Source organism: Brachyhypopomus gauderio, chromosome 8, assembly GCF_052324685.1.
Source record: "Brachyhypopomus gauderio isolate BG-103 chromosome 8, BGAUD_0.2, whole genome shotgun sequence".
In the NCBI taxonomy this organism is placed as follows: domain Eukaryota; kingdom Metazoa; phylum Chordata; class Actinopteri; order Gymnotiformes; family Hypopomidae; genus Brachyhypopomus; species Brachyhypopomus gauderio.
The window spans coordinates 16,346,091-16,360,762 of NC_135218.1; the positions used below are offsets into that span (position 1 = coordinate 16,346,091).

General features: G+C 43.9%; 1 protein-coding gene across 1 annotated transcript; it reads left to right on the forward strand.

The window, feature by feature from the left end:
• On the forward strand, positions 1-9,973 carry LOC143521716 (VWFA and cache domain-containing protein 1-like). Its single transcript, XM_077014942.1, has 10 exons — positions 1-187; positions 607-723; positions 1,134-1,294; positions 1,488-1,574; positions 2,022-2,138; positions 2,988-3,139; positions 3,370-3,531; positions 6,330-6,407; positions 6,631-6,732; positions 8,858-9,973. The coding sequence occupies exons 1-10, from the start codon at positions 98-100 to the stop codon at positions 9,103-9,105; spliced, it is 1,314 nt and encodes a 437-aa protein (XP_076871057.1). The 5' UTR covers positions 1-97; the 3' UTR covers positions 9,106-9,973.
• The last annotated feature ends 4,699 nt before the right edge of the window (positions 9,974-14,672 follow it).

A 14,672-nucleotide genomic window follows, 5' to 3' on the forward strand; every position in this document is an offset into this window, starting at 1 on the left:
AGTGTCTCTCTTATGTCTGGCATGGATGAGTTCTGGGTATGATAACGATTAGATAGACCCCGCTGACCTCTCTGGTTGTGGGCACAGGTGCTTCATTATGGAGGACAGAGGTTACCTGGTGGCCCACCCGACCCTGATCGACCCCAAGGGTCACGCCCCAGCCGAGCAGCAGCACATCACACATAAGGTACGGCCACCGCTCTCTGCCCTGTAGCTCCTCCCTCCAGCGTCTCAGGTCATCACAGGTTACCGTCTGTCATTGTCTTATTTGCATTTATATTTATATCACTTGCATTACATTTATAGGATCTGGAAGATGTCTTTGTCCAGTGCGACACGTGCATTATAAGATCTGTCAAAACCCTATTCTCATGCTAGCCTAGATGTTGGCGTAGGTTAGTGTGGAGTATGTGATCAGGCTAAAGCTCTATCTAAAATGGCTAGTGTCTTATCTTCCCAAGTGGTGTAAATATTTTTCTCTGTTCCGGGAAAGAGGATTATCGCTGCATTTTTATCTTTGTTGTTCTGTTCTGAAGAATTTTGCAGTTTTATGTTGTCAAAAGGAAGCTTGAAGGAAAAATATTGTTTGTTTGGGGTTTTTGGTAGGAGCCACTCGTGGCCAATGACATCCTAAACCACCCCAACTTTGTGAAGAAGAAACTGTGTAACAGCTTCAGTGATCGCACCGTACAGCGCTTCTACAAGTTCAACACCAGCATCGTGGTGAGTGGTGCTGACGCTCCGGCCTCTAGATGGAGCTGCTTCTACCAGCTGGGTCTGGTTCTGTTGTTCCAGTGCCAACCTGGTGTGAGCTCCCTCCACTTAGGTACTGATTTCCCTGTGCTATTGTGTGGAGCGCCTCTTTCTAGTGAATAAATAGCACCACCTGGTGGGAGAAAAATAATAGTGACCATAATAATAACTAGATAACTGAATTATAGTAGATATAATGTAGTAATAGTTAAATAGATGAATATAGTTTTTTAAATCTTATTAAGCAGTCAGACATTTGGAGAGTTTGAATATGGAAGTTGCAAACTGAATTCCATTTTAATAATCAGTTGATGGATGTGTTTACAAAGCTAGATTGTTTCAGGGTGTGGTTTGATGTTTTGTAATTGTGTAATTTCCAGGGTGACCTAACAAACCTGGTTCATGGCAGTCACTGTTCAAAGTATCGCCTCACGCGCATTCCAGGGACCAATGCATTTGCAGGCATTGTGAATGAGACTTGTGATTCGCTGGCCTTCTGCGCATGCAGCACTGTGGACCGCCTCTGTCTCAACTGCCACAGGTGGGTTTGTCCTCAGTCTGCTCACGGCAGAACGCTTCACTGCACTCTACCCATTGAGATATGTGGCTAACAGTAAATGGTTTATTTTATGTAATTTATATTGTTGGTTATTACTTTTGAATGGTTTTGTTGATTCTATAAAGTGATCGCAAAATCGTACTGAGTCACTGCTGTATATGTGTTTTCTCTCCAGAATGGAGCAGAATGAGTGTGAATGCCCTTGTGAGTGCCCTCTAGAGGTCAATGAGTGCACTGGCAATCTGACTAATGCAGAGAACAGGTAAATACATCTTGTCCATTTTCATGACTGTCTCAGATAAGTTTAGCTCAGCCACGAGTTTATGGGAGAGACACGGGACAGGTTTCAGGCTTTGAGAAAGAAGTGTGCACATTACAGGCTTGTATGGACCTCTTATGCATTGAGGTCAGAAGAACATTTTAACTGAATAATACACGATTGAAGGATCATGTTTGCCATGTAGTGGATTGGACCCCAAGACCCCATACACAAGGACACCCCCACTCCATATTTTTACACACACACACACACCCCATCAGTTCTCATTCATCAAGTTCTTGATTTATCATGGGAAATAGAGGTTCTTCTCCAGGTTTGCTTTGAGTGCTGAGCTTATATAACACTCACTGTCAGATTCTTGCACATCATGGTGTATATGATGATGGTGATGTTGTTTTGAGGAAATAAATATGTCTGCGTGTGTTGCAGAAACCCGAGCTGTGAGGTGCACCAGGAGCCCTTGTCTCTCACTGTGATTGAGCCCAGTCTGCAGGACACACTGCCTCAGTGCATCAACACACGCTGCAGTCAGCGCTTCACCAGCAGGTCTCCCAGCCATTGGCCGCCGTCTCTGCCACACACACACACACACACACACACACACACACACACACACACACACACACACACACACAGATACTCACTGCCGAGTGGTTTTTGTGTACTAATCCCTGATGTGATACATGGCTCTTACCATACCCACCATAATCTATCTAGTTCACCTATCAGAGAGAGGGAAGTGTGCCCATGTTTTTTGTGGAGAACACTGACCCCTTGTGGTGGATGGTGCCTATGACTAAATATAGGTAATGGTAATTGACTGTAGGTAGTGGTGGACCTACTACACCAGGAGTGTCTGTAGGTTAAATGCAGCCCACAGACACATTTGAATCTTTTTTGATTTAACTATAGTGTAAGTGGCATGCTAGTCAGCGCATTGCAATTCTTCATTGCCCCTGATGGTGGCAGCAATACGGTAAACTGTGAACATTATAAACTCTATAATCTGCAAATAAATGTACTAAATGACCACTCAACATAGGAGCCAAAAGGTGCAAAAAAGGTTTGCCTTGAAATCGCTTTTTAAATAACGTATTAATAATATTTTATAAAAAATAGTGAGCCCTTTGATACTTTGATCTGGTCCAGTCTGGACATCACTGGATCACAGCTGATGTTCTTGCTTGAGCCCGTCTCCCAGAGCACCTGGACAGAGCTGGAACACTGCATACATACACGTGGTCTACAAACAGGGTTAAAATGTGGAGAAACAGTCATTAACTCTATTATTAATTTTTTGTTGATAAGCAGATTTCATTTGCTAGTGAAACAGCTTTCTAACTCATACAAAGTGCTGAAACTTAAATTGCATTATGTTGTTGTTGTTGTGTGTAGTGACTGCTTTGGCGTGCTGGACTGTGAGTGGTGTATGGTGGATAGTGATGGAAAGACCCATCTGGACAAACCCTACTGTGCCCTGCAGAAAGAATGCTTTGGTGGAATTGTAGGTGCCAAGAGTCCATATGTGGATGGTATGGGCATCGTAGGTGAGCTTACACACTCTTTGCAGAATGTATTGATCCTCAGGATGATTGATTATTACTGTAGAACAGTCATAAAATAGCAAGACGTTTATAAAACAGTTTGGTTTGTATGCATTCTGTTTTAGAGACATGCTGTTGTGGTAATTGCACTAGGAACTACTCCTCTGTGTATTACATGTTTTCTGTGCTCAGTCTTCCCTGACTTTGTCCTTCTCCCTGTTGTCCTGGTACAGATGAAGAGGTTGCATCCTTGAACATGATAAAGAGTGCACCCGTGGGACCCGTGGCCGGGGGTATTATGGGATGTATCATGGTGCTGGTTCTAGTGGTGTACGCCTACAGACACCAGATCCACCGGCGCAGACACCAGCACATGTCGCCTCTGGCCGCTCAGGGTGAGTGGGCGAGACCGGGGGTGGCTTTGGGGGCGGGGCCTGCTCACAGACATCGTCTCTCTGCACAGTTTAGAATTTCAAATAAATAAAAAAACTATCACGCTGCTGCTGCAGGCATTGGGTTCAAAATATCAATGAGCATTATAAAATTGGCAAGATGAGGAATTCAAGAATCCAGTAAAGAGAATAATAATGAGGTGAATATGTCATAATTAATATCGAAACACTTTGTAAAGTGTAAAGTTCATTGAAATATATGGTTTCTCTATTTATTATTATTATTATTCAGTGTTACTCAGTGCTGCAGTGCTTTGAGGAATCTTGCTCTCTCCTCTGACTGCTAATGCAGCTCATTCCTGATAGGAAACCCGAACGTTCCTGTGTTCTTGAACACTACTGTGCACCTGGTCCGCTCTTAAAGGGACGTGCTGTGGTGCAGGTCTTTAGATCTTCTAAAGGAGGATGACTTCTCCTTTAAGACCACAGTCTTGCGCAGGTCAGGTCTGCATGGGGAAGGGAGTGAAGCTTCCTGCAGCTCATGCACCATGAATCCAGCAGCAGCACAGGGAGGCCGTGTGTTCTCCTGTACTAGCAGGTCCATCATCCCTACAGGCAGCAGTAGCCTGCTATAGCCAGCAGAGGGTGCATTTGTGTGTGTGTGTGTGTGTGTGTGTGTGTGTGTGTGTGTGTGTGTGTGTGTGTGTGTACTTTATAGTCTTAAACACATTTTAGCTAATGCTAATGGTTTTTTCTCTTTATACTTTTCCAAGACAAACCTAAATAGTTAATGTTGATGGCTTATATATGATTTTTCTCCAAAACAATGTATACTGTATATAATTAAAATAATAAAAAAGAATTTTTAGATTAATTATAATTCATAATTTTTTGCTACAAGTTCTCAGGGTGCATGAGTATGTGTTGAGGGCATCACAGGTGCTCAGGGTACATGAGTATGTGTTGAGGGCATCACAGGTGCTCAGGGTACATGAGTATGTGTTGAGGGCATCACAGGTGCTCAGGGTACATGAGTATGTGTTGAGGGCATCACAGGTGCTCAGGGTGCATGAGTATGTGTTGAGGGCATCACAGGTGCTCAGGGTGCATGAGTATGTGTTGAGGGCATCACAGGTGCTGCCTCATGAAGCTGGTTACGAACACCAGGAGCATCCAGAGCACCAGGAACAGGCGGTTCTGAAGAACCTTTTAGTCTACAGCCTATTATCTGTTAAACCATCTATGTTGGTTTAACACAGCATAGTGTTATTTCATTATTGATATCTTTGCTGTTTTTCTAAAATGTAGAATTTACCTAAAATTAACACCTAAAATTAACTAGGTGTGTCCAAACTTTTGACTGGTAGTGTGTATATATAATGTGTGTGTGTATAATAGTATTTCATAAACGTTAACAATCCTACCTAATGCTGTTAGAAAAGACTTCTACTGACTTCTACTTGAAATCTTGCACTTGGTTGCTGTATAGCCATAACACATTTCACGGTTTAATTGGAAACAAATTCTCCTTGGCTTTACCAGTCATTAGGCTTCTGTGGGATTAAGCAGTAATGTCACAGACTGTTGGCTGTGTAAACCTCTTTGTGATTAGAATGGAATCTTAATGAGATGGCATGATTGCCTGTGACTGGCTGATGTCTTTCACAGCCTCCGCGTTACCTTCTGCAAATGCAGCGTGGTGGAGGCGCTCCGTCTTCTGTAATGTGGGTCTCAGGAATCAGCACATCACTCATGCTGCTCTGCAGCGTCAGCGTGGCTGGGAGCTTCGGTTTCCACGGCTGAACTAGAGGAGCTGATGCTTTAGGACCTCTGACAAAGCATGTCTGTCGTTTCTGGAGTTTGGGTCTGGGGCTCCTGGTTTAAGTGTGTGGGGCTCCTGGTTTTAGTGTGTGGGGCTCCTGGCCATAGAGGGAGATGTGGATTGACTGAGCTCTATGGAGTGTCCGTCCTCACTCATGTCTGACGCCTAGAGCGGCCTCCGTCTCCACGCTCACAGCCACTGACGCTTGTGGAGGCTGAATAAACCAACACTGGCTCTTTGGTGCTGCAGCCTTTCCGAATTGCAGACCCTTCGAGCTAACAGCTTGATAAAAGCAGATTAGCAGGTCAGTTCAGACAGGAAGTGAAGGAGAGAGGGAGAAATGAAAGTCGGGTTTCTCCCTCGATTCCCGCTTGCCCTCGCCGTAGCTTTCCCAGCCTGCGTTTTCCACCCTGCAGGTTTCCAGCTGTGTGTGAAAACCTGCGCCTTTCCCACTGAAGCAGAGCACACCGTCTGTACAGAAGCCCTCAGCAAAGCGAAGGCTATTTCTGTACAATGGTTGAGTTCTTACTTGGATTGCTGCATCTTTCTCTATGGCCTTAATTCAATTAGGCGCTGAGAGCAGAATTTCGTCCTTCGTGTGTGAAAAACGAGCGAAATCTAAACCGTGTGAGAGTTTACCTTCGGTTTCAAATCACTGCTGTGCTTTTGTATTAGCTAAAATGCCACGGTGCTTCTCTGAATAGGCTTTCATTAGCATCTCGAAGTGTCTCCTGAGTCCTTACCAGAGGATTAGACACTGTAGAAGCCGTGGATTGGATATCTGGCTCTCTGTTTGCTATTCTCATGAGAAGCACTTTGGACAGAATGAGCAACTAATTGTAATGGAATGTGAGTCATGGTTAGGGCTGGTGACACCCCCTCACACACACACACACACACACACACACACACACACACACACACACACACACACACACACACCTCTTCTGCTGACTGCTGACTCCCTCTCCCTGTACAGAGATGTCAGTCCGGATGTCCAATCTGGACAACGAGAGGGACGAAAGAGACGAGGACAGTCACGAGGACAGAGGAATAAGTAAGGGCTCTCTCTTTATCGGACAGCCTCTCTTCACCCAGTGGTATTTTTTGCTCAGGTGGTGGTCTGTAGTAGTGTTTGCGTGACATCGATAAACTGAAAATGTGTTTGAACAAATAGATTTTCCCACACACAGGTCTGATATACAAGACATGGACCATGCGTGTGATGCTATAGGCGTTTTGCTATTGTTTAATGTTGTTTTTTCTGTATCTCTGGACAGTCAGCAACACGCGCTTCATCGCTGCCGTCATAGAGAGACACACACACAGTCCAGAACGCAGGAGGAGGTACTGGGGTAGATCAGGAACAGAGAGTGACCATGGTAAGTGTGTGTGAGAGTGAGAGAGTGTGTGCACATGGGTCGAGTTAAAAGGCTTTTAACAGACACTACAGTTTCAGCCACTTATGGAAAGGCATGAAAATTATTTCCTTTCAAAATCACCTGACAGAAAAATGGTGCTATTACTGAACTCAAGCTAGGCCTGGACTTGACAGAACTCAGAAAATATCTTCTATTTTCTTTCACAGTGAAGGCTGTGGTTACAGTAAGGTTACATTGTGTGTTATATCTGCTTCTCTGCAGGGTAACGCTTTGCAAAACTCATTGTGTAAGCAGCAGAGAAAAAGGCCAACTCTATTCCACAAGGAGAGGGGAGACATAAACAGGGAGAGAGAAAGAGAGAGAAATGGATATCTGTTAAAGACAGAGGCAACAGAAGGAGGGTGTGTAGAGTCAGAGGGAGCTAAACTTTCCTGTATTTTTATATGGCTTGGCCAAAGGTCACCTCCCACCGGCTATACACTCATCCAGCTCAAGGGGTCGTTTCAAAAAGCGAATCGATTCTGTGTGTGTGTGTGTGTGTGTGTGTGTGTGTGCGCGCGCATGTGCGTGTGTGTGTGTGTGTGTTGGAACAGCGCTGGAGCTTTTTTCCAACGTGCTCTGACTCACTCCTGCACCACCAACACAGACGTGGTTTTTCCACGTCCTACAGCTGTGTTGTTCGCCTTCAGAGCTGTAGAGGATCCTCCCGACCACAGCAGTGTCCTTTCACACCGCTCAGGTGTGCCGCGTGTCCACGGCTCAGCTGACTTCAAAGGCGGGTGACCTGAAATGCCTGGATGAGGCTCTGCACACTGCTGAGAAGGACAGCTGCCCGTTTGTAGTCTGTGCTGCTTTAATGAGCACGATAAGCTCTCACAGAAGCACTAGCTATAATGGTGCATCCTAGATCCTGGACTACTGGCCAGAATATCTTCAAACATCCTCTCTGTAGTCTACCTAACGGCACATATTTAAGGTTTGGTCACTTGTCCATCAGTGGTGTCATAATGGTTATAAAGCGCTCACGTCATCTTGTCTCAAGTTTTGATATTTGACAGTGTGTTCAAAAAGTGTTTCTACTGAATGTGGGCACAGCTTTTGTTTGTCTGTTGCTGTAGCTGTAATGTATTTCTGGAACCCCTTGTCCTCTGAGAGACCTTCCAGTGCAGGAGTAGGGTTTCTCTTTTGGAGGGTGTCCTGTTCTGCTTAGTGCCGGTGTAGGGACAGCATCCCCCCCCCCCCCCCCCCCTCCCCCTCGCCACACAAGCTACCCCATCCGTCAGAGAGCAGCATCAGCTGAGACACGCCCACAGCACTTCTCATAGCTACCACAGCATTCCCGTCTGCTTTATTAAAACTCGACTGCACCTCCGTTCATCCCCTCCCCAACACTCACACGTATGCCCACACACTCACGTGCACACTTATAGGTAGCAGTGGAGCTGCTCGTGTGGTCTCACGTTTCTCCCGAGATTGGAAGGCCGATTACATTAATGAGGGGCACGACTGTGAGATCCGGTGCCCCAGTGTTGCATAATGTGGAGAGTGGCTGGGAAGCTACTGAGTGCAGACACAGTGCAGAAACTGTGTTTCAGATATAAGCTTCTCAGATATTTTGCTGTCAACACCAGATATGTTTGAGATGAAGACATATCAAGACTTTGAATACATGCCATGTGTCTGGATTCCTCAGCAGCACAGACAGGAAGCTATAAGCGTTTCAGCGGACCAGTAGTCTGACAAACACTGAAACGCTGAAAAACACAAAGAGCAAAAGTCCTGTTTAGTCTGCCAGATTATGCGTCAGTGAGAGGGTTATTCTGCGCTTTCCAGTACAGCTCCATCACTCACTGCTTAAGTAGTTCTTTTATATGATGATTTACTTTATTCTTACACAATGTTTTTGGAGGACGTTGAAGTCGTTGTTTTATGAAAGTAGCGGAGCTTTTACTTGAATGTAGATTTCGGCTGCTCCATCCTTCACCGATGATGGTTTTTGACTGCAATTAAATTTTTTATTGATTGACTGGCTGAATGATTTTTTTAATGATTGATTGGCTGGTTGATCTGTACTTATAAATTCCACATTTGCTGACGATCTTCCTGTATGCGTGTGAATGTGCAGGTTACAGCACCATGAGCCCACAGGAAGACAGCGAAAACCCTCCCTGCAACAACGACCCCCTCTCAGCAGGCGTGGACGTGGGCAACCACGACGAGGACCTGGACTTAGACACGCCCCCACAGACCGCAGCACTGCTGAGTCACAAGTTCCATCCGTACCGGCACGTGCACACACACCACACGCTGCACCCCCACACACACCACCTCCAAGCCGCCGTCACCGTCCACAGTGTAGATGCGGAGTGCTGAGGCTCCGCCTTCTGTGGCCAGACTCTGAGACTCTGACCCCTCCCCCCACCTCCAAGCCCCTCCCCCAAAAAGCATTTTGCCTTTTGATGCCACTTCACTCCGAGGTCTGCCTTCATCCTCCACATCCACGTTCCACCCCTCCAGCTTGGCACGGTGTACCCCCCCCCCCCCCCCCCCCCCCCCCCCCGCTGCGGAAAGGCCAGGGCCGTGGTGTCCTGGGGAGACTCTCTCTGATGAGGAATGGGCTGCAGCCAATCAGGGCTTAGCCTGAACCCACAGGAGCCACTCACAGAAGCGCCTTCTCTGAGGTTGTGGATGGGTGGATTTACTAAGTGCCACAAAGCATCTCAGTTTGTTTTTGTTTTGTTTTTTTACGAAAAAATGAAGAGGAAATGGATTATTTTTCTACTATTTATTTAACTGGAATTGAGGTGGAAGAAAAATGAATGGAAGAAGCATCTATGAACTGACAGCTGGTCAGCTGTGTGTCAGGACTGGACTGCAGCAGTGAATTATGGGATACATGGCTCATGCACGTCATGCGTGTTACTGTGAGACTTTTCAGCACAAAAAAAAAAGACGTTCAAGTAAGAATGGATATGACTGCACAAGAGACAGGATGCAACCGCCATCTGGGGTGGAGGCAGAAATGTGTTGGATTCTGAGCAGCTTTCACTCATTGGCTGGTCCACTCCAGGCCTGTGATGTCACTGGTGATTGTGAACGAAGGGGGGATTCTCTGAAAACTGTATGTAACCATGGGTTACAGACCTTCAAGAGTCTCACCTCCCAAACACAACTCACAGCGGTTCTAGACTTTAAAAAAAAAAAAGTGACCTCAAAATAATAATATTAATAATTTTAAAAACTGCTTAGATGTACCACTGTCTGTTTAAGCTCTCAACACAATACCCAATCGAATACCCACCTCAGCCCAGCCATTCAGTGCGGTTGTTGTTGAGTGATGGGGACATTATTAGTGTGAGAGTATTATGTGTGTGTGGCCACAGATGGACTCTTTTTACTGAGGTCAGCATCATACATTTGTTTAGTGTGACATTGTGGCTTTTTTAAAGAGTAATTCAGTATTGATGGGATGATGTCATTTTTCCCTGATGGAAAGCTGAAAAATCCACATTCTTCTAAGCTCATCTGCACTTTTGCCCAAAATTTGGCCATCTATTCCAAATGTAGGCTTTGTGCTTATACGATTTTAGAGGGATTTAGAGGGGTGTCTATTGTTTCCAGATTGAAATAATATACAATGTATATACATCTGAACTTTAACAAAGTAGCTATAAATGAGTTCAGTCCTTAAAGATCTGCAGTGCTTTATTGTGTCTGTGTTTACTTGCTCAGAGAGATCCGTTCAAAGACACCAAGAGCTTTCCTGCTGTTTCTGCAAATTGTCCATTATACCAAATTATACCCGATACCAGAGGGGCATAAGAATTACCATATGATTGCATTTGTTCATTCAATCAAATCAAAACCAGCAGAAATGTTGAAATGTGACCTTTATTGAAGAAAAGTCATAATGGATGGAAGGATTTTGCACTCTGTGAAATATAAGTAGATAAGCAGGTATGTGTGTGTGTGTTCACACACACACACACCCCTCAGAAATGCATATATACCAGTGGTGTGCAGTCAGACAGCCATCCTATTGCATCAGGTAGACACAAAAAAGTGGACAAAAATACTTTTTTGCCATAGAAATACAACATTTCATAAATAAAGTAAAATAACAAACATCCTGTCCATATAGACCACTGTACATATTCTTGGAGTGCAATAGGCCACACTTCTATCCCAGACCGTGACTGATCGGCGCTTCATTAGTGTGTCTGCGGGGGCTCTCAGCTGTGCATGTGCCCTTGTGCTCCTTCTGGTGATGCACTACTCAAAACAAGGGAACATTTTTTTTATCATAGTGTAACACCACATCAAATAAACTTCAGGGATATTAATCTGTCCACCTACTTTGATGCAAATGAAAGTGACAACAGGTGAACTGGCAACAGCAAGATGACCCCTCCAAAAGGGAGCAGGCGGTGGCCTCTTTCAATTACTTTCTCCTTATCCTGCCTTCCGGATTCTCTACACTACTGTAGATTTGCAATTTGCTAGTGTCTTTGTCAGTACCATATTCCAGAACCTTGCACAGGTATTCCAGACCTTGCACAGGTTGCAGGGGTATTCCAGGATGGGATATGCATGAATGCCGTTGCCAGGTGCTGTCTTCACAGATGAGGGCAGGTTCATGCTCCACACATGTGAAAGGTTTGAAAGGGTTTGGAGACAGTGATGGTCTGGAGAGGCACATCTTTGGAGGGTCACTCAAACACCATGTGATGGTCAGTGATACCCTGGCTGCTGTTAAATACTGGGATTAGATCCTCAGAGCCTCAGTCAGACATTACACTGGTGCAGTGGGCCGTGGATTCCTCCTGGTGGAGGACGATGCCTGGCCTCATGTGGGCAAGTACGTGGGAAGGTCCTGGATGAAGAAGGCATTGATGTGAATGACTGGCCATTGCATAATGCCCCAAAGGTTGGAACTAAGAACCTCTGGGGTAGTACAAATCAGTGCTTCAAACACTGCCAGGTTGCACCCCTGATTGTCCACTGATGTCCTGATCCAGGGCTGGGAGGATATTCCCTAGGATCATCCACTGTTTCATCAGGAGACTCTCCAGAGATCGTCTGGAGTGCTACTGAGTCACATGAGTTGCCATGAGGAAATTTGCACAGATTGGATCAGCCTGTGATTTCAGTTTTGTACTTTGGCTTTTGGTGTGATTTTGAATCCAACCCTCAGTGATTCGAATCCAGCCCAATTTTGATTTTCATTGACTGTTACATCGTTTTGTTCTCAAAGATTTATTGATGTAAATTGTGTACAGGTTTGCAACTTTTTATCTTCCAGAAGCAATGTATGGGTTAGGTGTTCCCTTAATTTTTTAGCAGTGTATTTTGAAGGGCTCTATTAACAAAATGACAGGAAATCTGATGGATGATCTAATGGAATTGATGATTGATGATCCTACCACATTATTAGTAAAACAACACTGTCTATGCTAACTCTAAATTATGATCATAAGCAAGACAGACATTGTGGCATGTTTAATTGAAAAACATTTTCCAAGGCTTCCCTTCAGTGAAGATTTTGCAATAATTCAGTGAGTATGGCCAACTTTGTTAATTATGTTACACCAGGCAGGAAATTGTAATACACTTGTAAGGGCTTGTGATAAAATAGCCAAGAGCACTTGATTGAGTCAGTCTGCATGCTGATATCCTCAGCCTTGAATGAAGCAGTAATTAAACTACCATACACAACAAATTCCCCTAATTGTAAAAATATTTGCCAAAAAGACATTCAACTGTGTTTATCATTGGTAACACGTTCAGTAATTACAATTACAATTTAGATTTTGTGTCCATTACAAATTTTGCAATTACAGGTTGTAATTGCAAAACCATTATGGGATCAATATTTGGCCAAACTCTACACAGACACAGCATTGTCCAAGTAGTTTATTTCTTTGTAAAGTTTTTAAAACTAAATTGTCAACACTTTGGCTGTGAATTCCTGTATAGCCTGTTTCTATAGACATGCCCCATTTCACAGAAGCAATGATGAAAAGGGATCTTTTGTTTCCTGAATAGATTTAAACCTTTAAACCTATTCTTTATGAGTCTTGAAGGCAAGTCCGTCTAATGTTTCGATTTTTACAATTACAAATTTTTGGTTGGTATTTTGGTGATTTTGGATTTTTGGTGACACTACCACAGTTAAAATTAATTTCACATGACATGAGCCATTTCTAGCATGTTTTTGTTTGTTTGTTGCATGGCCATGGTGACAGAACAATGCTGAACCTGAAGACTGAGTAGAACAACAACATTTAGCTGCAGGTGTAAAGGACATCTTTAACCTAATATAATATTCCACATTCTCCTAGAATGATCCTGTTGTAGTTATATAGTTATATAGGTTTGTAGGATAATAAGAACAGCCCTCATGCTTCCAAAGACCATTGATTTTAGGAGAACGTTAATATCAACCTGCTGCCGATACCAGGATGCAGTATTCACTACCTGTTCGTACTACCACTACCTGTTCTGTGCTTGTATTGGGGGGGGGAGGTGTTTAATAGTGCCACAACTGTCCACTGCAGCGGAGTGTGAGGTTCTGCATGTACAAAAGCAATTAAAGTTAACACTGAAAAAAATACAGTGAATATACCAGCTATCAGTATTCGTAATGGTTTATGCTAAAATTTTAGTGAATGTAGTCAATTCTTATTTCACATAATCAAGGACCTGATGTAGTCCTGTTTATGGCTGTGATTTGTACATATATAACCTGTAATTCTATGTACTGTGGAAGGTAAGTTTTATTTTTTTTCATTTAGAAGAATACATTTTTACACAATACAGGCCAAAGGTGTAGACACACCTCATTCAATACGTTTTCTTTATTTTCATGACTATTTACATTGTAGGTTCACTGAAGGCATCAAAACTATGAATGAACACATGTGGAGTTATGTACTTAACAAAAAAGATGAAATAACCGAAAACATGTTTTATATTCTAGTTTCTTCAAAATAGTCATCCTTTGCTCTCATTACTGCTTTGCACACTCTTGGCATTCTCTCAATGAGCTTCAAGAGATAGTCGCTTGAAATGGTTTTCAGGTGTGCCTTATTAATTAGTTAATTAGTTGAGAGACTCATTGAGAGAATCGGATCAGATCTTTAAAATCCAAAATTTTTTTAATCAGATCTGTTCCATGTCACCTGAAGGAAGTGTGAACGCATTCATCTGTACTGCGTTTCCTTAAGTCATTTGCTATTCATTTTTGCGTCCAGAGCTGAGGATATTCGTTTTCTGTTACTCCTTCAGGGTGTTGAAAGATCAAGCCTGCAGGACTTTTTTATTCAATATCAGCTACCGGCTTTAATTTCTGAGATTCAGAATTTCTACAATGAGTATACAACCCATCTACTATGCTTCATCTTTAGTCTGCGCACGAAGCCCCTTTTAAAATACCAACAAATGTGAGAAAGTAGCAGGTATCGGCTGATCACCGTCTGCGTAATATTACGTTACAGGTATCGGCAGCCAAAAGTCCCGCTCAGAGCAGAACTGGAGCGCTTGGGTTTCCTTCATTAAGACAGTTCTGCTCGAACCCCGGAGCGTTTGCATGCAGTGAAAGTGGACCGTTTTAATTAATTATTGTTCCCCGCACCGATTTCCTGTTTACAGAATGTGGCTAACAGTGAATATACGTTAAACGCGCCTATGCATAAACTGACGGAATAGATGCATAAATGAATAAATCACCTGCCGTTTCGGGATCGCACACCATGACTCGTACACCGCCTCCCCCGCTCACCACTTAATGCTTCTTGCTGGAGAAGAGTTCAAGCTTTCATCGCATCACCTCCTTACATAAACACGTCCCAGGTGTTCGGTTCGCCCGTTTGCGCCCACACAACACTTTCTCTGCATTTGAAATATCCTCGTCTCTGCTCTTACTCCCACTCAGCCATGCA